The sequence below is a fragment of the Rutilus rutilus genome (assembly GCF_951802725.1).
Source record: "Rutilus rutilus genome assembly, chromosome: 17".
In the NCBI taxonomy this organism is placed as follows: Eukaryota; Metazoa; Chordata; class Actinopteri; order Cypriniformes; family Leuciscidae; genus Rutilus; species Rutilus rutilus.
The window spans coordinates 17040054-17062785 of record NC_140230.1 but is presented as its reverse complement, the minus strand read 5'-3'; the positions used below and the strand labels follow the sequence as shown (position 1 = coordinate 17062785).

At 36.7% G+C, this 22732-nt stretch overlaps 2 protein-coding genes across 3 annotated transcripts; both read right to left on the bottom strand.

The window, feature by feature from the left end:
• Window positions 1-2876: 2876 nt before the first annotated feature.
• slc2a3b (solute carrier family 2 member 3b) lies at window positions 2877-13096 on the bottom strand. Its single transcript, XM_084435590.1, has 12 exons — window positions 12951-13096; window positions 11972-12114; window positions 7875-7976; window positions 7625-7785; window positions 7284-7524; window positions 6425-6587; window positions 6074-6261; window positions 5409-5513; window positions 5115-5216; window positions 4877-4936; window positions 4560-4760; window positions 2877-4470 (listed from the first exon to the last, which is right to left on the bottom strand). The coding sequence occupies exons 2-12, from the start codon at window positions 11993-11995 to the stop codon at window positions 4213-4215; spliced, it is 1605 nt and encodes a 534-aa protein (XP_084291716.1). The 5' UTR covers window positions 11996-12114; window positions 12951-13096; the 3' UTR covers window positions 2877-4212.
• Window positions 13097-15569: 2473 nt separating this feature from the next.
• Window positions 15570-22182, bottom strand: cox6b2 (cytochrome c oxidase subunit 6B2). 2 transcript variants are annotated; one of them, XM_084435591.1, is made up of 4 exons: window positions 22084-22182; window positions 21452-21579; window positions 19125-19225; window positions 15570-15852 (listed from the first exon to the last, which is right to left on the bottom strand). In XM_084435591.1, the coding sequence occupies exons 2-4, from the start codon at window positions 21555-21557 to the stop codon at window positions 15799-15801; spliced, it is 261 nt and encodes an 86-aa protein (XP_084291717.1). In that variant the 5' UTR covers window positions 21558-21579; window positions 22084-22182; the 3' UTR covers window positions 15570-15798. The 2 variants fall into 2 exon arrangements, with proteins under 2 accessions (XP_084291717.1, XP_084291718.1); XM_084435592.1 differs by having other exon boundaries at window positions 22021-22141.
• Between the last annotated feature and the right edge of the window lie 550 nt (window positions 22183-22732).

Genomic DNA, 22732 nt, shown 5'->3' with positions numbered 1-22732 from the left:
TACATTTCTTTTATTTATATACGTTTTAAAGTCTAATTAAAGTGTTTAAGATAGGCTTCACTATGTAACTTGGCCCTCTAGCGGTTAAAAACTGCATACATTTTGAGGAAGAACATTGTTTTGGTTGTGCTTCGGCTCTGTATGACTGCGGATGGATATGGTACTGCTCATAAAACATTCACTACTAGATACTTGGTTCAGCTGAAGACGTACCCATACCCTGAAGCTATACCCATTGACATGTAGGCTACTTCCTTGAAAATTATATCCAGCACAGCACTACAACCATGAAATTTCTTCACAACACTGTTCGAGAGCTACATGGGTGTTTCTACAACTACGGGCACTTTTGACTCTACCAAAAAAAAGAATAATAAAACCCTATTAAATTTTAACCATCACAGTCCATAATACATTAATACAGTACAAGATGTATACAAAATTGAATGTAATCGTTAAGATTTTAATCTGAAACATTTTTATTTTTTTTGGTTTTCATCTCTTCTTTTTACAAAATGTCCGTACTACAACATTACAATAACGTTAAATTTAAACACTTTTCTTTTTTAATCTCTATAAAAAATGTATAGATACATTTGCATAGTTACTTTCAAGATTTGTCCATTTTTGTAAAAACTAATATTAAAAAGTAATTCAAAATTAGGGGGTTTTATGATTTTCTTTATGCCATGGAAAATGCTGATGTTAACCTTAGATATCAATTGCTTTCATACATGCCAAAGATAAAACATTTAGCTTTTTATGACAAATATTATCATTTTAATGTGTAAATCATCTCCACTGAAGTGTTAAAATAATTTTTGCAAACAAAAATCTGATTAATAATTCAAATAAATCACTTCTGCGGTAATGACAGTTTGTATCGGTAAGGACACAATGTTAATGGCACATGTTAATAATGTAAAAGGTTAAACTGCAAAGTTTTAAATCTGAAAGTGCACCGTATATAAAGGTATTATCTTTCAAAAGTAAGAGTCGACTCTGAGTCAATGAAATGAATTGTTTTTCAAACGAGTCATTAGCCGTTTCGTTGTGACATCAAGACAAAACATTAGCATATTGCCCGCCCACTTATTGCGTGCGCAGACACCAGGGAAAACTTGAACCTCAAACCAGCAGCTGATTCCTGTGGATACTGGACAGCATCATGTCGAGAAGACGGCGCTGTGCTCTATAATGTGAAGGTAAAGCCAGTTTTTTTTTTTTTTTACTGCCCAAGGACGAGTGAAGAATCAGTGGTTAAAGTTAATCTTTACCATGATATCACATCAGTATAATCCTAAACTTTTGCTGTTTTCCCTTTATTTCACTGACGACTGCTTCTCAAATCTCGGAGTTCAATGCAGGATTCACAAACCGCTTGCTCTTGAAAGATGGTGTGCAAAATAAAGTTACTTAGTTGAGTTTTATATTGTGTTGGTCTCCTGCTAACTGGCTAACTCACACGTTATTACTGTCTTACTGAAATACTTCTGCTAATCAGCTGTGGGCTACTATTACCTATAACTGTGTCTATTAGTGCAGATTGTCTGTCGTTCTCACTACTTTGAGGAAATGTATATTTAAATTATATTTTTGAACAAAGTTACTTGTTTTACCAACGTTTATGTTACATCATATCATTCACTCTAGAGCTTGGCTAATGTATACATACACTGTTATTGAGACAGTTTCCACGTGTTCACCGCAATATATTTGAAAAATACTCGGTAAATAAATTAGTACAAGTAAAATAATCGGTTTGTTGATGGACATGCACTTGATAATGGTGATGGTGAGGAATTACAGTTGCAACATCTCATAATGTAGCTAACTTACCTCAAACAGAGTAGTGTGTCACTGAAACGTCCTGCTCGAGTCCTTGCGATGGAGGTTCGGGTTGAATAACAGTTTCATCCCCAATGTTTCATCATCATCATCGGACTCGCGCTCGCATTGATATGGTAAAATCGACGTCATTGTTCATTACTGTGTTTAGTTTACAGTGTAGGAAGCCTCAGGACAAGCAGAGCTGACGTTGTTATGGCAATGGGCGGTTTTGTTTTCGACGCGCTGTACACGGTAGGCCAATCACAACAGACTGAGCTATCTGGCCAATCAGGGCAGAGTAGCTCGCGGAAACGAGGGATTTAGAGAGATTGATTCATTTGACTCGTTTGAGAGTCATTGAAAATGTGATGATGTGCAAATGTATATTATGAGGAAATTAAACAGTTTTTATTTTTTTTATTTTTTTTACCTTTGATACATGTAAACATGTTGTAGGAGAGTCCACAACATCAGGAAACTTTAAAATAGCATAATAGGGGCCCTTTAACTTAGGCTACTCACATTTTGAGTAATAAAAATGCCATCTCTGCGTCGCTTTTACAACATTTCAAATCCCTCAGTTCTCGCCATCTCCAACAAGCCAAGTCAATGTTGATTCTCGTTTTATTACGAGCACTGTCGTTCTATTTTTGCCAGCAGACTCTCCTCTGTTCGGCGTTTTTTTTAACCTGTGATTCCCTGAAGTTTTGAGATTTAACGTGCTTCATATCAACCTTTCTTGCTCGTAGTGACAACTAACGCATGCCACTCCCAGTCCCACACCATAGTTCCTCAAATCCAGCCCTGGAGGGCCACTGTCCTGCATAGTTTGGCTCAAACCTTGTTCAGGTGTGTTCGTTCCCCAGGCGCCGAGGTGAATGGCTGCCCGCTGCTCCTAATATGTGTGCAATAACTTGGATGGGTTAAATGCAGAGGACAAATTCCATGTTGGGTTGCCATACTGCACATCACCTCACTTAATGAATTTGGGTAAGACAAAAACTTGTTTTGGAAAAAGGATGAATGATTTATAAAAAAAAAAAAGAAATAAAAAAAGGTTTGATGATTTATTAACTCATTTATATTTTGTTAATTTTGAACAAAGCTTTTACATAGCGCTCTAAAACACATTTGAATAGCCTCCCTTAAAAATAAATCAGACGCTATTATTAGATTACAGTAAACTATATCTCATGATTGACTTACAAATAAAGAAATATTAATATGTGACTTTTCTGGACGATACAATGTCTCATGACAAGGATGCATGACAGTTAGCCTATCTCAAAAAATATGTGTGATGCAAACAGTCACAAATGCAAGTAAAATAAAATCATGTGGGAATGATCTGGTCAATCTCACAAAATATGCTTACAAGTGTCAGTGTATTAAAAATACTCATATTTAAGCAAAGGTAAAACAATGTAAAAACATCACATTTTGGTAACAAAATTAATTTTCTTTAATAAGCTATAAATACAATAAAATATATAAATATAAAACACTAAAAAAAAAACCTTTGGTATATATTGGTAAAAATCCAGACATCTCAATCATGCAGTCAGAGTGCAAAAAAATGCAGTAATAAATGTAAACAAACCAACAAAAAAAAAACCATACAAAATATATATTTACACAGTTGAGCAATACTTACAGTAAACAATCTTAACTACCCAACAAAAGGTGTCTAAAAACTGAACATATGAGATGCACATGTTAAACAATAATGTGTTCTTGTGATTGCTGGGCTGTCATGATTAACTTTCATATGATCCTGTGTCAGTAGTGTTCATTCAGTCTGGCCTAGTGACAACCGTCATGAGAAATACTTCAGGGATGAATAACACCATTTAAACACTGATAATTCTATTTTAGATTCTGTCTGTAAGTCACTAATCAAAATTTTGACACTGAACAAAAAACCTGTGCACAAAAGACCATATGCTCATGAACTGAATAGTAGTCATAACAGCACAACAGCACAAGTATTAAAAGGCCATCAGTGAATCTGATTAGTGCGTAAATTCAGTCTGATTTAAGTCTTTGGGCAATATGAGAAATTTGTTAAATAACTATTTAAATATAAGTCATAGTAATAAGTTTAATATTCCACATGATTATGGACAAGTGCTTAGTGCTCACACAGAAGTTGTCTTAAAAATGCAACTCAACTCTATATCTGACTAAACGTTCAATTTATCAAAAGGCAGCTGCAACCACATGTAACACTTATTTGCTCATAATGACTTTGCCAATTATAAAAAGGTTTTCAATACCATCCTAGCTATTTCCTTTGTAATAATGCCCATTATTTAGCTGCATCTGTTCCCTATTGTCCACTGTAGGACTCCGTGTCAATCTTGTGTAGATTATGGGTTTTCTCTATTGGTTTGTTCCACTTTTCTCCTGTCCAGCCAGCTCAGTCATCTGAAACTTTACTGATGACGGGGACACTGGCAGAGAAATGGCACCGTCTGGAGACGTGTAGCTGACAGCATTGGAGACTGCGGCATTGGAAAATCCACTGGAAATGTCCTCAAACGTCCGGCCTTTGGTCTCGGGAACCCGGAAGTAGGTAAACACGAAGAAGATGATGAGGAGGATGAGGAATATGATAAACACATACGGGCCGCACAGTTTCTGGAAAGGAAGCAAGGTCATAATAATGCGTTTAGCTCTTGTGTCCATGAAAAATGTAATACTGCTGAATTCTGTGACAAGGTTCTCACCATTAGTGGTAGGAAAGACAGTCCGACAATTAAGCTGGCGGTCCAGTTGCAGCATCCCGCCACAGCAATGGCTGCCGGACGTGGACCCTGAGAAAATAACTCTGCCACTATGAACCATGGGATCGGTCCTGGTCCCATCTCAAAACTGGCCACAAATCCAAAAACTGCCAGAATGGCCAGAACGCTGATTGCTGAAATTCCCTGCTAGCCGGAAATGTAATAATTTGTAGAGAGAAAAAAAGAGCAATGATACACTTCAGTGAATGAAATCTCACATAAATATAAGTTGCCATTCATTAGTAAGATCACACACTGACCCCTTCAGATGCAGATTCGTAGATAGCAGTGCCATTCTGAAGTATATTATCTCCAGGCTTCTACAGATCAGAAAAGAGAATGAATTTAAAAATGAATAAAAATGTTATGTCTCTATTCTCTAATATTTATTTGAATGAATCCCTTGTTAAATCCATCCCATACACAAGATCAGTAGTTTATCATATAGGCCCATTTAATGATCATATATTTAATTATATATTGTATATCAAAACTCACCGCAAGTTTAAGAGAAATAGTCATGAGCAGAACACAGACAGCCATTCCAGCCAGTCCGATCATATGAAGTGTTCTTCTCCCTGCCCTCTCCACCAGGAAGAGCTGTTGAGAAAAGCAGTGGGAACATCAACACTGTTCTTTAGTACACCCTCACAAAAGTATTTGATCAGATATAAGGGCATGACATTGCAAATTCAAGGGTGGTGAAATTAATTTGACATCTGTTTACCTACAGTACAGTTCTTTTCAAATGTTTGTTTATGTGAGTATATTAGCTCAGCTGTGTAAACTCACAGAGATGACAGTGAAGATGGTGTTGACTGCACCCATTCCAATCGTGGCAAAGACTGGCCCAGTGATACCTGCATTTCTGAAGATCTCTGTTGAGTAATAAATTACCTGGAAAATGTACAGAAACACAGCCGATTAACATTTAGAACAGTTCATGTCAATACTGGGAGTTGACAAGGGGAAAAGAAGGAATCCTTACAAATTGACAAAGTGACAAACACTGCAAACAAACATTCATTAATCAGTATTTTTGTCTCTTTTTCAGGTCAAATAAATATCTGAACATTATTAAAAGAAGATACATTTGTGTATGACTTGTTATAGAGAATGTTAACTTTATTTTTCTTCTCATTGGCAAATTGTTTCTCTTGTTGTAAGCCAGGGTTTCTCAAACTCGGTCCTGGAGGGCCACTGTCCTGCACAGTTTAGCTCCAACCCTGATCAAACACACATAGCTGTGAGTTTCTAGTGATCCTGAAGACATTGATTAGCTTGCTCAGGTGTGTTTGATCAGGGTTGGAGCTAAACTGTGCAGGACAGTTTGAGAAACCCTGTTGTAAGCACTAAAGTTTTTAGGTTTATGTTTACAATGTTTAACAGGATGTGCTAATCAAAGATCATTATGTAAACTTTTTATGTAACTGGTGGGGGGAAGTGTGGAGACTCACAGCGTTGATGCCGGACAGTTGCTGGGACAGCTGCAGGATTATGGCGATAATAATGGGCTGTCTGTAGGCGGAGTTACGGAACAGCTCTGGAATAGAAACCTTCTTCTCCATGGACATCTTCATGGCCTCTTCCTTCATCTCACGAATGTCATCCTCCACATCTGAATGCCCACGAAGACGTGTCAGCACTGAGGGCAGAAGAGAGAAAGATCAACATAGTCAGTGTGGAAGAGTAAATGCACTTCAATTGTTCAGGCAGTGCTAAATGGTGTGTTGCGCATGTCTCCTGCTCTTTCTAGGTCCAAATGGGATGCTTCTAAAGACTTTTTTTTCAGTCCTGAGCAGTCTCACCTTGGCGTGCCTCATCCTCTTGGTTGAGACTGATCAGCAGGTATCGAGGGCTCTCTGGGCAGAAGATCAGCATAACACTCTGTGCCACTGCAGGCAGCGTCGTCAGAGCCAGCAGCAACGGCCACAGCAACTGAGACCCCAGCAATGACTCCAGACCTAAGATCTACCATAAAATCCACAAAGAAGACCCATTTATAACTATTTGCATTTGACTTTTTAAGTGTATAATCAGTATGTTCAAACAGACACCTTCCTTTCTTCTGTAGAATTTAAAAGGATCAATTCAGAAAATTTTCCATAAAATACAATGAAAATGGACTGAAGCTTTCAAGTTTCCAAAAAGACCCAAAACCATCATACAAATGATCCAAATATCTTCTAAAAGGATAGTTATTTGTTATCATTAACTGAAATTAGTGAACGAGTCAGTGAACTTGTGAACCGAACCAATTCAATTCATGAACAAATCATTCAGACCAGTTTTGTGATGTGAATGAACTCAATGAAAATATCTGACTCAAAAGAATCAGTTCTTTACGAATCTGACATTACTACTGAATGTGCCGAGGAGATGTCAAGATTTTTAGGGAATAATGTCTTCAATTTCTACCTGTCCGTTGCACAAGGCTATCATATGACTTCAGAGGACTATACTAGCACACAAGTTGTATAGACCAATGTTACTATACTTTTATGGTGCTTTTGAATCTTTTTTCAGCATGGAAGCTTTGGTGTTATTATAACTGCAAGCAAAAAAGAAAATCATATGGGTTTTGAATGAGATTTGGGTTAGTTTAATCTTCATTTTTGAGTGATCCCTTTAATCTCTTATTTACATTCATCCATAGGAAAATCTAACCTGTGCAACCAGGATGCCGATGACCACCCCGAGCTGGTGAAGGGTGCCAAAAGCCCCTCGCAGTGCCGTTGGAGAAATTTCACCCACATACATGGGTGTCAGTCCTGTGCACATACCACAGAACACACCAATCACCAGACGGCCCAATATCACCAACTCATGGGAGGTGAAAATGCTGGATAAACCCATCAGGCCTCCACCAATCAGAGCCAGGATGTTGGACAGCAGCATTGATTTCCGTCTGTAAAGAGAATTTTGGAGATGAAACAAGAAAAACTTTTATATTTGTTTTATGTCCAAATAAATTGTGTGATTTTTGAATTTGGTCACTCTTTTCTCACCTCCCAAGCTTGTCAACCAGAGCGCCAACACTAAGAGATCCGATCATGCCGCCGGCATTGAAGATGGAAACTGCGACACTCCACACTGTTGTGAGTGTGGATTCATCCATGGGCTTTCCAGTGCGCACCAGAGTCACGTTTCTGATGAAGTTCTTCACTTTCTGCTCATCAACAGAGAGACAGACAGAAGTAAGTGATGAAGCGTTGTTTTTTGAAGTCTAAAATGCTACTCATTTAATGAAACATTTACCTCATCGGGTGCGTTGATGACTCCTGTGTTGAAGCCGAACTGCAGCGAGCCGATGACGGCCGTGGACACGCAGAGCACCAGGTAGCATGTCACCTGCTTCCCCTAAACAAAAAGAAGGAATACACATACTGTGACGTGCACAAAATTGACATGAGTAAAGATGAAAATAAGAGAGAAAGTAACTGTGACCCAACAAAGCCTCAAAATGTGCACAAAACCTGCCTTTCTCAATTTCTTGCACTTTCTCGGTTATGTGAAATAGTTCTGCAGCACAGGTTTTTTTTTTAGCATTATAATTTTTCATTTAGTTGACTGTTTTGTTTCTCTTCAATGTTCAGAAAAGGGCTCAGAGAAAATATAATAATATAAATAATAATAATAAATGATTGAATATATAAAATATATACAAAATGTAACATTATTACTGTTTTATTCTGCTTTCTAAAGACTGATTGGAAACCATGAGATTAATTATTTGATTGTATTGACAACCTGTTTCTTTTGTTTATTCTCAATATATATATATATGTAGGCTACATATACATAACACACATATATATATATATATTAATATTTTATTAGTCTGTTAGCCACAGAAAAGAAAAAAAAACTCCAGAGGAAGTGGCAAAGTCACACAATCTGTGATGGACAGATCGTTAACGGCAGGAAATTCAAACATTTGCTTATCATTCATCGACCTCAAATATGGCTTATCACTTGAAAAATGTAAGTAGTAGCAACTTAATCAGTCCACTCGCTTTAATGTAAACCTAGATAAATGTGCACTATTATTAGACACAAGTGTTTGTGTGGAGAGCCGCTTACTGCATGACATACAGGCGCCGGCGCCATCACTTTGATTTAACTTAAAATACTCCGTCATTTTTTAATAATTCAAACTTTAAAGGGTCTACTTTTATTTCTGTAAACTCACAATAACAACAAAACGTTGTGCTTTTGTAAAATAATGAAAACAATTAGGATGCGCTTTCTGCCGTCTTGGTCAAGTCACAAAACTCAGTGTATACTTGCCTCACAGACATGAGAAATATATCTATAGAAAGCTTGAGATATCTATCTTTTAAATGAACTAATTCAACTGGAAAATAAATATTCTCAGATTATGTAGGCTAATAATCCGTATGAAACTTCCATATAGGCAGCTAGGCGCATCCACTTCTTAATCTCTGCAGCCAAAAACACAGAAAACATTATCAATAAATTATTAAATTGTTTGTAAAATTCTAGGGCACGTTTGTAAAAGCTACTTAAATGGCCTAATTGAACTTTAGTCCTACTCCTGGCTTAGTCTAAGCCCTGTCTGTGAAACAAGGCCAAAGTTTTCTCAGTTCAAATGTATCTTCATACGTGACTGAAAATATAGCTGCCTTTATAGCTTTGAAAGGGGTCCCTTGCAAAGGGGTTTAATATAATAATATATAAGGGTAACTGAACCTAACCAAAAAAGAAAGAAGGGTCTTTCTCACTTTTTTTTGGCTTTAGTTTTAAATCGCACTCTGGCGTCACTCAGTAGTCACACACTACTTCAATATCTTGTTTGTCTAAAAAACTAATTCAAAATGCGATTCTGCATCCTGTTTGCTACCTCAATTCGAGAGGAAGGAATCTAAAATTCTGAATGGCACACAAATCCTGATAACCACATATTACACAATAGTAATTTCTGTAATTTCCCAGAGTATGTATGAAAGTGGAACAACAAAGTTGCATAAATCAGTTCACATAATAACTGGGATATGTCCTTAGGTGTCATTTTTCTCCTAATCGTGGTTCTCAAACTCTATAGCTTGATGTCTGTTCCTCCCTCTTGCGTCAAATTAAAAGTAGAAATAGCAACCTAAGCTAATTGTGAGCTGCGTTACTTCTGTACAGCAGCAAATAATGGGTCAGAAAGAACAATAATCTGATGGCCTGTTCTATAGGGTGTATTGGGTGACATTTGTATTTGTATAGCCTTTTAGAGTAAAGTAATTTGTAATGATGCTTTCCATGAAGTAAATGGTAATATGCAGTGGACTGATTAACTTTCTCACTACTGCATGCAATATGTGGCAAATGTCTGTTACAAAAAAACTCCACACAGGAACTTCTGCATGTGCAAACCAGTCTGATTTTATGATACAGACCCAAACATGCACACACACACACACACACACACACACACACACACACACACACACACACACACACACACACAAACAAACAGCGGCTGACTCCTGGAGGAGTGAACAAGGCTGTGGGTGTCATCATGTGATCTGTGAGGAGCCGAAAACAATGAATTCGAATTCGAAATTCATAACGACATCACTGCATCTTTCATCTCTATTGATCAGGATAGACCAGATCACATTTGCACCCCCACATCCCACCATGCGCCCTCAGTCTCCCTTAACTTAATTATGCATACCGGTACTTATTTATTAAATCAACACATTCAGTGACTCACTTAATAGTTTTGTAATAACCTGCAGTAGATGCAAAATTGCACACTTGGATTAGGAATTTCCATTCTGTCTGTCCATTCTGAAACAAGTAAGAACCAGTCAGAATGTTGTTCATATTTTGCTCAGGTTTGAACATGCCATCTAAACCCTGCTCTGAACAGTCATTTCTCCTCATCGTTCTGCTTTGCACATCTCAGTTTCTTAATTCACAAGCTGCAATCCTATCGGTTATTCCAACTAAGAAATTGATCTGAGATTGTCTCACACATTCCAGTATGATTCACTTAATTAGATCTAGGATCGGAGTCAGTTGGGATTTGCTCCAAACAGCCGCCAAAGAAAAAGCAGGCCAAAAAATGTCTCACTAAAGCTACGACATATATTTTTTTAGGTGATGAATCAAATCTATTGCACACTAATAGCCTGAACAGACATATCAAAGAATGCCTAGTTAAACCTGCTAGTGCAACACATTAGTGACACACAAACATTACACAATCAGTATATAAATCATAGGCTACTGGCAATTAAAACAAGCTACAGTATATCTACAATAAAAACACATTACAACATTTCAAACCCAGATGCCCATTGGCATCCCTTGAACATTTACTACAGTTCTTGCATGGTAAGCACAGTTTACAGTGTCTGTGAATATGTGTAGTAACCTCATGGGTGGCTCCCCATTACCATGGTTAGAGGTATCTATCTGTACTACAAACTATGACTCATATTATGAAAAATAGTAGCCTAAACACATGGTAGCTTAGGAACTACAAAATTGCCATAAAATAAGCAGATGATGTTAATACTGTATTACATAAAAGACCATAGTTTCTGCATGTAATCTCTTGTGAAAAAGAAGTACACTTAAAGCATATTTTTAAAAAGAATATTTAAGGAAATAAGAATATACTTCAATATTGCAAAGATGCAATTAGATGAAAATGTATTATAGTTAAAATTTATATTAAATGCAATAAGCATAACTTAAGAGGGCTTTTCTGACCCACTTAAGAGGGACTTAAGTATCTTTATATGTCATAAGTACTTCTATTGTCTTTGAAATACAGTTAAAGTGTGCTGCTTTGTAAACTAAAATAATAAATGTACTTTTTAAAAGCATGACAAAAGATTATTTAAACATAATTAAAAATACTAAAAGCGTACTTAAGTGTGTTAATAAGCAGTAGGTTACACTTTATTTAAAGGTGTCCTTGTTACAGTCTAATTATACTTTTAGGTTTGGTTTAGACTTAGTTGCATGTAATAATGCATAATTTATAGTTATTACTATAGTAACTACATGTAACGTGTAACAAGGGCACTGTAAAATAAAGTGTTCTGAAGGTGTTCTCTCTTTAAGTACACTTAAGTGGCCATTTAGTTCATTAATGTTATCTGTAAGTACTCTTTTTTTTTTTACTTTTAAGATTTGAAGTTAAGTGCAAAACAATTAAGCACACTTCTTTTTCACAAGGGATGTATTGAAAAATGGTTTTTTTTTTAAAAGGTAGATTTCATAAGGGTTATTGTGATAGTAAAGCCTTTTCTTATTAATCATAAAGAAGAAAACTAAACATCACAACTTGTTCTGTACATAATGACACTGACAGAAAAAAAAGACTCTACCTTACTGTCTTTCATCTTCTCCATTCTGCTATTTGTTGCGAAAGCCAGTCGTTGCAACTGAGACAGAGGTCGTCTGTTCTTCCTCTTCTTGCAGCTAAACCAAACTTATATGGGTTAACACAAATCCGTATTTGGAAAAGTCTCTAGAGTGGGAAAAAAAGAAAGAATACAAATAATTGTTTTTAGTAATGCAAAGGAATGAAACCTTTTATGTTTTCATAAAGAACAACCACAAAAAATTTCATTTCCTACAACGGATGTCTGCTGAGTTCAGATGACAGTTGAGCATCAGTATTGTGCAATGTAAATTGCAAAGAAATGTGGAAGTCAAATATAAGAGGCATCTCTGTCAGCTCAAGATCGTCCCTCTCTAAATCGCTCAAATGTGTATTTATGGGTTAGCTCAGTTTCAGTGACATTCCTATACTCTGACATTTTAAACATTCTACCAGTAAATAAACTCAATCTTGCATTAGTTTAGATTAGTTAACAGCTTCATGCAGTTCCTTGATTAAAGACATTTGACCTGCTTATCATGCACATAAAGTTATAGCTGCATTTACACATCATATATTTCATACAAACACAGTAATAATATTAATACAACTTGTTTTCATAATTGTACAAACAAGATCCTTATTTCATTCCCTTTAAATTGTCACAGCAATTTCAGTCATTTCAACTTACACGTGTCTCTACTTTCTTCATCAGTAATACATTTAAGTGAACAAAAAAGTATAATATAATTCACTTCAGGGTTATTTTAATAAAGATTCAAGGCAACAATAAAACGTTTAAAAAAACATTAATAAAAAAAAATCGTTAATAAAACAATAAAAATATATATTTTTTAAATAACGTGTAGATAGTTATGAAGCAATATTTTAGTCAATATTGTAATAAAAGATCATTCCAATGCTACTTATAGTAGGCTATGTTATATTTCTATGTAATGATAATGAAAAAGAACAATATTTACGTTTATGCTTGCAGAGCTCGTGCGTCGATCTGGTATTTGCTGGTGTGTGATGAAACGATCTCGAGCTCGTGGGGTTTTATGGTGAGTGAGACATGAGCACCAGCACGTTGCATTTTTGTCGTCACACAGCCATGCTCCCCCTATTTCTGTAATATTTGAGTCACAGGATTAAACGAGAACTTAATTTTAAGTCACTCACGTAACATCCTTTCGCAGGAAATCCTGCCCGTATCTCAAAAACTAGAGCAACCTACCTAGACAGCATCATACAGCATCACTCTGTGCCTATAACTTAATAACTCTATCTAGATAGGCAGTTAATGATGTTTTGAGACCCGTCCCTATTTTATGTCCTTATTTGGTTACTCGCCGGTTATCGGCAGTGAATCGCGCCTCTGTAGCGCAACATCCCACCAGAAAAAAACCCTGCTGTCTGACAATAATACCGTTATTGTTGTCATGTGAGTGCTTCTGTGAGAAAATTACGTCTTTTTTTTTGTTTGTAAACAAGTAGTCCTCTCTTCCGAGATTGGACAATTTGCGGGGTTTGCTGGCACTTCATACAAGTGTGTGATCTAGTGATAACAAATGTTTCGTTGCCTACGCTCAGGGTAGCTTTCATTTGTTCAGTGAAATTGTCTTATGGTCATTACTAATGAAATACAATAGGAAATGACTTGAAAGTATAATTTATACAAGGTAATAATGCATAGCCTAATAATAGCGCGCGCGCGCACACACACACACACACACACATAACACGCGCGGCGCAACGCTAGTTGACTGTGTTGAGGCAGACAAACAGGAACTTTGCAGTAAACACTTTGAGAACTGAGATCATGCCACTGGGGTGTTTTCTTTCAGTATGAAGTAGCCTACACTCTGAATTCTTCAAGACGAATTCTCCACGAGCCTGCCATTTTTAGTCACTTGTTTAAAAACGTACAACTGTATAGCGAAGGGTATAGTTCTCAACGGGCCTGAAAATTACAACCCGACCCGACCCGGCCCGTGGCTTTTAAAGCCCGGACCCGATGTTTTTTTTTTCTCTCATACACGTATTATCATGATGACCAGCAGATGGGAATTCAAATCAACCTTTAATGTTCACGCCTTTTAACAATACAAACAATACAAACAACGGAAACAATAAACTTTAAATATATAAATAGGCTGTAGTAGCGGTGAATTCACCTGCGGCAAGTTTACTTCTCACCAACTCCTCTCCAGGCTAAAGGCGTGCACGCAGCGGCGTCAGGTCTGCCCCCGCCCCTCTCCATGATGCACGTTACACGCAGCAGCCAGACTTTCTTTACGGTGACCAGCAGCGATGATTAATAAATGTTTTTTTTGTTTTTTGTTTTTTTTTACTGAGCGGAAAAGATTAAGCCCGAGGTCCGACCCGACCCGAGTCATTTGATTATATTTTCGACCCGACCCGTTGAGAACTCTAGCGAAGGGCGTCAATTTACCATTATCCTTAGAGCATCACAGACTGTCAAGTTTTTGCATGCTTCAGTTATGACAAGTCGCTGACATGAAAGGAGCATGGACAGACTTGTACAAATGTTATATGAATGAAAATATGTAGATAACGCATTCATGTGCATTGTTGTTTACAGGACATTTATAAAAGCAGTGTATTAAGTATTAACTAAAGCGAAGAAGTCTGACGCTGCTTATGTAAATTGAAATCAAAATCAAACAAAAAGGGCCGATAAGTCAAGTTTCCCATATATGAAGTGTCTAAATATTCGATAATCTTTTTCAGTAGCTATAATAGACACCATTTACAATATCGTTATGAAAATTAGCGCAAAAACCAGCATTTTTTTTTTTGTTTTACATTCAATTGATATATTTAGGGAGAGCAAGATTATTTCAAAATCCAGTGCACTGTGAACAAGAAAACTGAAGTTGACCTTGATTATACACTTCCAATGTGTCCTTTTGCCCTCATGGTTTGCATCAGTTGTTAAAAATATAGAAATAGAGGAATTCCTAGGTACTGTGCAATTAGTAAGCTATGTTGTCACTGCAATTGCAAAATTTTCCTAAGTCTTAGTAATGGTTGCCGTCACAGCAAGTACCAATTCATGCTATTTTACCGCCATCTGGTGTTTTAAAAGCCAAGAGCACGATGACTTCAAGCAGCAGGATTAAACAGAGCCGTTTGATAAAAGCTGTGAAAACGGTTTATATAGAACCCAACTTCTTAATCACTGATTTCACTTAACCTCATCCTGTCTGTTCAAACTGAATTAGCCTTCGTATCATTGCTTGAACTCTAGATGGCTAAATCCAGTATCTTAATATGAGTGTTAATTCAATAAGGCAAGGCATGTAGAAGGAACACAATTCACCTTGGTCATCATCAACTATCTGCAATTTAATCTGTGCAATCTGATAAAACATAAAAATAAAATAAAATAAAAAACACACATCAATAGCACATATTCTTTAACCTCACTAAAGCCACTAAATGACTAAATTTTCGACTGGTCAGACTTAGTATGCTGGTTAATTGACTGTTTAATTTAGAAACAGTCAGTACAAACTATAATTTGTTTGCACTTTATTAAAAAAAACCCCACACAAACAAAAACAAAACCACTGAAATCAGTTGGAATTGTGCGTTTTTATTTTGTAATTTTTAATAGTAAGTTGTAGAGCGACAAAGCGTAGGACCTCAAAATGCTAAAGGACAAAAAGTCACATGATTCGGAGGCGCACTCTGAATGACCTTTCATCCTCCAGCGGGCAAAAGACGACATCAAAATAGGATAATATATTATGAGGTACTCTACAAAAGGTGGGGAGTTCATGAATTGAAGGTAACAGCGAACATTTAGATCTTTCCGGGGAAGCTTCCATCCTCAATCTGTCCATCCCATTTCTCCACCTGAAGAAAGGAGAAAACAGAAACAAGAACATGTATTTACTATGTATTTTAAATATAATCCCGCAGCCCCTCATATCTTATCACATTTCAGTCATTGCTTGTGTCTTGTTGCATAAAAGGAAAGGAAAAGAGCAACTACATCAGGTTATATATTAGAAAATTGTTGACTTAAAATGCTGAAATTTTAGGGAGGATCATGCGTTTTGTGACTTCAGAAAATGTACTAAACATTACTTCATTTAAGAGTTCTTTACTTAAACTAAACTGCTTCTCTACACTCCTAACGTTTTGAAAAGGGGCTATTTCATAATGATGATCAGGATGGGAACCCCCTGCTGCCAATAATTGTATGCATTTCTAGTTATTACCTGACGGTCAGGCAGAATGACATTTTACTCTGATTTATAAAAAAATTAAAAAGTTAACATCCGAGTTAAAATCTCCGTATTTTGGTGACTAATGAACGTCTGCACCGGTTGCAGCATTAATCTACTTAATAATGGTGAAATACCAAAACTGCTGGATGGATCTCCAGTAACACTGACGTTTGCAAGCATGGCTTCCAAGAAGTTTTACATTAGTGCCACTTCTTCAAAGTATGCTGTTACTCAGCCACATTTTGAAAGGGTAAAAGCAGAATGACTCATGGATGTTTTTGTACATTTAAAGAGACAAACTTTACCATGTTTAATGTACTAAAACATTTTTTAAAAAGGCTAATACCCTGTCATAGCCACACTTGACAGATTATGTATGAAAGCAATAAAGACTATTTTGTGGAGTTTTTGGCACTTCCATCTGGTTTATTTTCTACATCATTTTCTGAAATAGTATGCAGGTGAACTCATTTTCAGCCTCCTTTCTTGCAAATATGTTAAAGATTTAAAAAAAGAAAAAGAAAAAAAGATTTGAAATGGCAGACAGTCAAGATATTTGCTTATGATTTTATGTCTGAGCAACTCTCTGCTTGCTATAGTTAGTGTATTATATAAGTGGATGATTTACACACTACCATTCAAATGTGTGAATTGAATTAATACTTTTACACAAAGACTTTAACAAGTATCCATTGGTCAAAAATGACAAAGACACTGGGTCTCATTCACTAACCATGTCCACACAAATCAACTTCCGTTCAAAAACATTCTAAATGTAAAAAAAATAAAAAATAATAATAATAATGTAGGAACAACAAAAACCACTCGTATGCAAAAATCACATACTCTTGGTGGCCTTATAAACATGTTTAGATAAAATTTTATACATAGATATAGATCATGCCAGTCCAGTATTAGGCTAGGTCACTTTGTAAAGAAACTACGCGCCTATAGACTGAACACGTAATACTCATGCGCATGATGGCACAATTTGTTTTCACAAATTCATTGTTTTTTCATGGAAATAACAGTATGATTTTCTAAAACTTGCACTTTAAAACCAGTTTTCCAAAGTGCGTTTTCAGGCCCTTAAAATGCTAGTGTGTAAATGAAAGACCAAAATGCATAAAACGGTTTCCGTTTATAGTTAATAAACGGTCATGTAATAAAAAGTCGTGTAAACGACCCTCTAGAAATATTCTTTAATGTAATAACGAAGTTAAGAACAAATTCATGTGCATTCGCATGTGTTGTGAATTAGGCAGACATTTTCGTGAGAAGTTATCCTGTGCGCATAAACATGTATAATCCACAATCCAATTATTAGTCAATGAGACCACTGTCTCAAAAGATTTCCAATTCAAATAAATGCTTTTTTTTACTTTCTATTCAAAGAATCCTGTAAATGCATAGTTACACAAAATATTGGAGAATAATTGATTTATGTGACACTGGAGACTAGAGTAATGGTTGCTGAAAATTCAACTTTGCCATTACAGGAAAAAATTACATTAAAATCAATTAAATGCAGCCTTGGTGAGCAGAAAAATCTTATTTCAAAAACATTAACATTGAACGCAAGTGTAATTAAAGTGTAGGAGAAAACAGTAGCAGTATTAACATTAAGTGGCATGGCATCTAACGAACAGAAGCCACTGGTATATGCCACTATGCTAAGTGGCACAACCGATTTTCATTGGCACGTGCCAGTAAAACTTGTGACGTGCCGATGGATTGTGTCATGTGCCACTGACAATGTTGCGGAACATGTCGCCGTATGTTGTGACACCTCCAGTGGTGACTGACAGATGAGTTGAGCAGCTATAGTGATGTAATTTAGTGATAAAAGAAAGTATCAATTAAATGCATTTACAAATCGGAAATCTTTTTCAAACATGTAGTCAGTTTGAGGCACATCTGTATATGAGTGGCATGTATGCAGTATGAATGTTGTGTAATACCAGTATTACATGTTGTTGATCACGCATACTGCCCATTCTAAGAATCACACAAAATAAATCTATCATGAGTCACTACGAATACCACATTAAATCACATCCATTATTGTAAGCCTGCATGCAGTATAAGTAAGTGTAATATTGGCCAGCGCAAGACAAACCAAAACTTACAACAGTTGAGGAAGTACACAGGGGGTGTATTTGTTTGTGAGTTAGACGGATCTCTTTATGTGGTTAGTGGTTCTCATCTATGGCTTTACTATTTCACAAATAATGTCATGGAATTATGTAATAAGAAATAAAAAGCATTTTTAACAGTATGATCATGCATTCTTTCTGGAGATGCCTAAATGTTTTGATAAAGTACTTGACTTGCTGTATCGCATCCACATTATAATAGACATTTAGTTTACTATAACATCTACAGACCTACATTACTCTGCTTTATGAAGAGCCGGTGTCAAGGTCCAGCACACTTCTGAATGGTTGGTGTCAGTTTTCATAATGCATTTTGGAATAGTAGGCATCACTTTATAATGGTGTGGCATTTTCTCTCATGGTAGTTTACAACATGAAATTCCTTATTGGTAACCTTCTGGTTTCATTTTTTTAGTTGTGGACACCTATCTAAGTAGTGTCTATATTCTTTTATAATTCCAAATGACTCGGGTGAACTGTCAATCCTATGCAAATAGAAAAAAAAATTGTGTGGAGTTATAAAACCAACTGTGTATTTACATACATTTAAAAAAAAGAAGAAACGTGTTATAATAAAAATAGAGGGGTTGGTGATGTCAGCGAAGAGAAAATTTATCTCAGAGGTAGTAATTGTTTTGAATGAAATGCACACTGATGAATGTAGCCTACTCAATCTGCATTTGATGTTGACTACAGTGTTATAACTTGGTTATTCATACAGAAGCATTTTCAGACTCACCCAGCTCATTGGACACAGGCTCTTGTAGACTCTCTGATACCAGTCGCAGGGAGAAGTTTCCTGCCCTTTGCTTGACAAAGCCTTATTACACCTGTGAAAGTCTGACAGAAAGAAACAACAGTAAGTAATCTGCACTGAAATCAGCCAGAAATAGTCCATAGTCTACAACCCAGGCATCCGCCACAAGTTTCTCAATTCATAATGTGTTTTGAAAAGGTCAAACAATCAATAGATTCATTATAGCTCATAACTAGTGATGCTCCGATTGATCGGCCGCCGATCATGATCGGCCGATATTGGCAAAAGATAGCTTGATCGGCAACCCCCAAAAGCGCCGATCAAAAAAGCCGATCACGTGACGTAAATAACTCACGCAACTTTTCCGCATGCGCGGCAACACAACAGCAGAGCAGAGTAGTGATGGGCATTCCGGCTCTTTTTCGTGAGCCGGCTCGTTTGACTCGGCTCACTGAAAAGAGCCGGCTCTTTTTGACTCACAAACGGCTCTTTAAAAAATATGTTTTAACTCGCTTAAAGTCCACCACACAACTGTGCAACGTGAATATCCACATTTTTAATTGTCCATAACAACCCAAAAACTAGCCTGCTTGCCTTGCACATCTAATTAATTGGCAAAGTTATGACTGACTATTTTTCTTACCTTCTTTTTTTACTTTTTAATGTGGATATTATTGAGCTTGTAGAAGTTTAGCTCTTGCGTTCTTCTGAACATCTTGCGCTGCAATTGCCCGATGTCATTTCTGAGTCATATCAGACCATGATCTGTCTCTCTTTTAAATGCCTATTCCACAGTGGTAGGCTACGATTGGCTTTTTTTAAATATAATTAATATCGAAACAAAATAACAAAATAACCCAGACGGTCTCATCTAAGAGACGTTTAGGCCTCCTCCAATAGTACTGACAGCTGTACTATTGAAACTTTTTTCATTTGATTGGTTCAACCGCCACCCGCCCGAATTTAATTAAAATATTATTTTTCGTCACATCATCCGCCTGATCCGCGGTTTTTCCGCATCTCTAGTGTGTGTGTGTGTGTGAGTTTGCTCGGCCCTCCCTCATGCAGTTTAATTGGTTGACATCGCGTGTATGATTGACAGGAACAGAGTGTGAGGCTGATCAGACAGTCGAAACAAATGTGTGTGCGCCTTTAGGCCTATATAATTATGTTTTTGTTGGTTTTTGAATTAGTCAATTATTTTAAATGCAATTAAAATCATTCATTATTTCATTATTAGCCTACATAATGATTTAATTTATATAGGCTATATTTTTAAAAATAGAGTCGGCTCTTCAGACATGCGAGCCGGCTCCCGTCGTTCACCTACAAGAGCCGGCTCTTAGATCCGGCTCATTCGCGAACGACCCATCACTAGAGCAGAGCTTGCTTAACAGTGGCAAAATGAGTTCTCCTATGACGGCAATTCAATGGCAATTATAAACGAGCGCACAACTGATGCTGGCGCGCGCGGTAAATGACATTCGCGAGAGGATAACAGATCTACGCGCGAGGAAACGGGAACTCGCGAGCTCATTCAAACCCTGCGCGGGCGCATGACATCTCTGCCCTCGCGCGCGCATGATAATTCCCCACACTCTCGCGCTTGATCTCCTCTCGCCTGCTGATTTTGCTCGCTCGAACACTTTTATTTTTGGCAGTCGAGGGGCGGGACTTACTGTTTTAATAACCTCAAATGTCATTGTCATTATTTTATTTTTTGGATCTGATGTAGTTAGTTCCTCAACTACATCCATTGTAGTCTGCCTGACCCCTCTTTGTTTTGAAAAATTATACTGTGCCTTATTTGGAAAAGGTGGCCTACAGTAGCCTTATGTTATCTTGTTTTCTAACTACAATTAAATAAATATTGGTGGTTCTTCAAGATTTTCTTGACTCTAGCATATTTCCATTCTGTGATCGGCAGTGATCGGCAATCGGCAGATCATGATTTTGGTGATCGGTAATCGGTGATCGGCCCCAAAAATGCTGATCGGAGCATCACTACTCATAACTTTAGATGTTTGTTGCAACCCAGCTTTACCGCCGATGTGACCTTGACTAAAACGCTTAAATCCAGGGTGCTCCAAGGGAACTATTTGTGAGATCAGTATACTATTAATAATCACAGTTGAAAAGCATCCAAGGCTCATAATCATTCTGATGATTTTGTACAGGTCTGTGTGTAAAGAACTTCTCACTTTCATTAATGATGCATTTCGTTATAGATTAGCTGCCCAACGTTTGAAAGCACTTGTCATCATTTTGAGTACAAATATGGGTCATATAATATTTTCTACTGTACTTACCTAGGTAATTTTGGAAACAGTTTCGTGTCTGATTAGTGTTTGGAAAACGGGCATCGAATGGAGCCGTTCTGTAGTTCTTGATCTTGTCCTCAATAACATCAGCCATCTTCAGTCGCAGATAATGGGGTCTGCGTGACAAACATTCACAGATCGACAACATTACCAAAATAGCTAAATTAAAGTACACAATGGGGCCTGAGCTGCTCAAATGCCGTAGTTGGTCAGGGTAATAAAACATTTGAGAGTGACATTCATAGTCACAGTTTGAACTGACGCCAGCCAGAGTCTCATCATACGAGGCTTAAAACTAACTTGTTATACTTTAAACGAGCTCTTTTCATTTTCAAAGAGTAATTGTAAGGAATAATGAAATTGTAAACGCGTTAAATAGGTTTAAAATGGTCTTAAAACGGCAGATATGTTAACTCAAGTAACATAACCTTGGTAACGTTAACCGGCGTAAATAGCCCGCTTGCTAACTCGCTAACTCAAATGAACCGTTCTCGTAAACCGCCCGTTGATATTTCATTAATTTTACAATAGAGTAAAAGTAAAGAGTTTCAACAAACCTTACACAAGATAAACAATTGCACGAAACCGTGGACTAAACAAATATAAATATCGAGGCCTACCGCTTGCTGTGCCCTTATAGTAACGTCCTCTCGAAAGATTTTCTAAGCGCACTGAATTGTGGGAAGTCAAAGTATGTGGGGGGAGCATGAGGATGAGGCAAGGCGGGGCTTACGAGACCAGAATTAGTAGGTCTATTTATTATTTACACAATTAATTTATGAACGTCCCTCTTGTGTTTATTCGAATCTTTAGATGTACTATAAAGGGAATAAAATAATAATAGTAGTATGAAACGATAATATAAAATAATATTAATTATAGGCTACTGTGTCAGTAATATTAATAAAATAATAATTGCAATATAGGCTACAGTAAAAATGGGGGCGTTAAAACGATGACAAGCTAATATTGACATTTACCAGTTACCATTTTAGCAGACTAAACACTGGAAAGCAAAAAAGAGCATGATACAAATAGTGGCTATATGTGTAAATCATAAAGTGGAAAAAAAACCTTCAGCATACCATTGGTCAGAACGTAAAGAATGTTTATTTTTGTATTTATATATTTTTGTAATTAATCCATTGTCTGGAGCAGGGTATTCGTTTATTTCTGAATATGGTTTATATATTGTGAGCTTTGTGTTGTAGTTGTGTATACAATGGAGTATTTTTTTCTTTATTATTTTCTGACAAATGTATTGTTTTT

Coding starts and splice junctions, on each gene's coding strand:
- cox6b2 (XM_084435591.1), bottom strand. CDS start 21,557: ATGGCTGATGTTATTGAGGACAAGATCAAGAACTACAGAACGGCTCCA. Junction 19,226..21,451: donor CTGTTTCCAAAATTACCTAG/GTAAGTACAGTA, acceptor TCTTTCTGTCAG/ACTTTCACAGGTGTAATAAG. Junction 15,853..19,124: donor GCCTGTGTCCAATGAGCTGG/GTGAGTCTGAAA, acceptor TCCTTTCTTCAG/GTGGAGAAATGGGATGGACA.
- slc2a3b (XM_084435590.1), bottom strand. CDS start 11,995: ATGGAGAAGATGAAAGACAGTAAG. Junction 7,525..7,624: donor CTGGTTGACAAGCTTGGGAG/GTGAGAAAAGAG, acceptor TTCTCTTTACAG/ACGGAAATCAATGCTGCTGT. Junction 5,514..6,073: donor AACTGTCCGGCATCAACGCT/GTGAGTCTCCAC, acceptor TACATTTTCCAG/GTAATTTATTACTCAACAGA.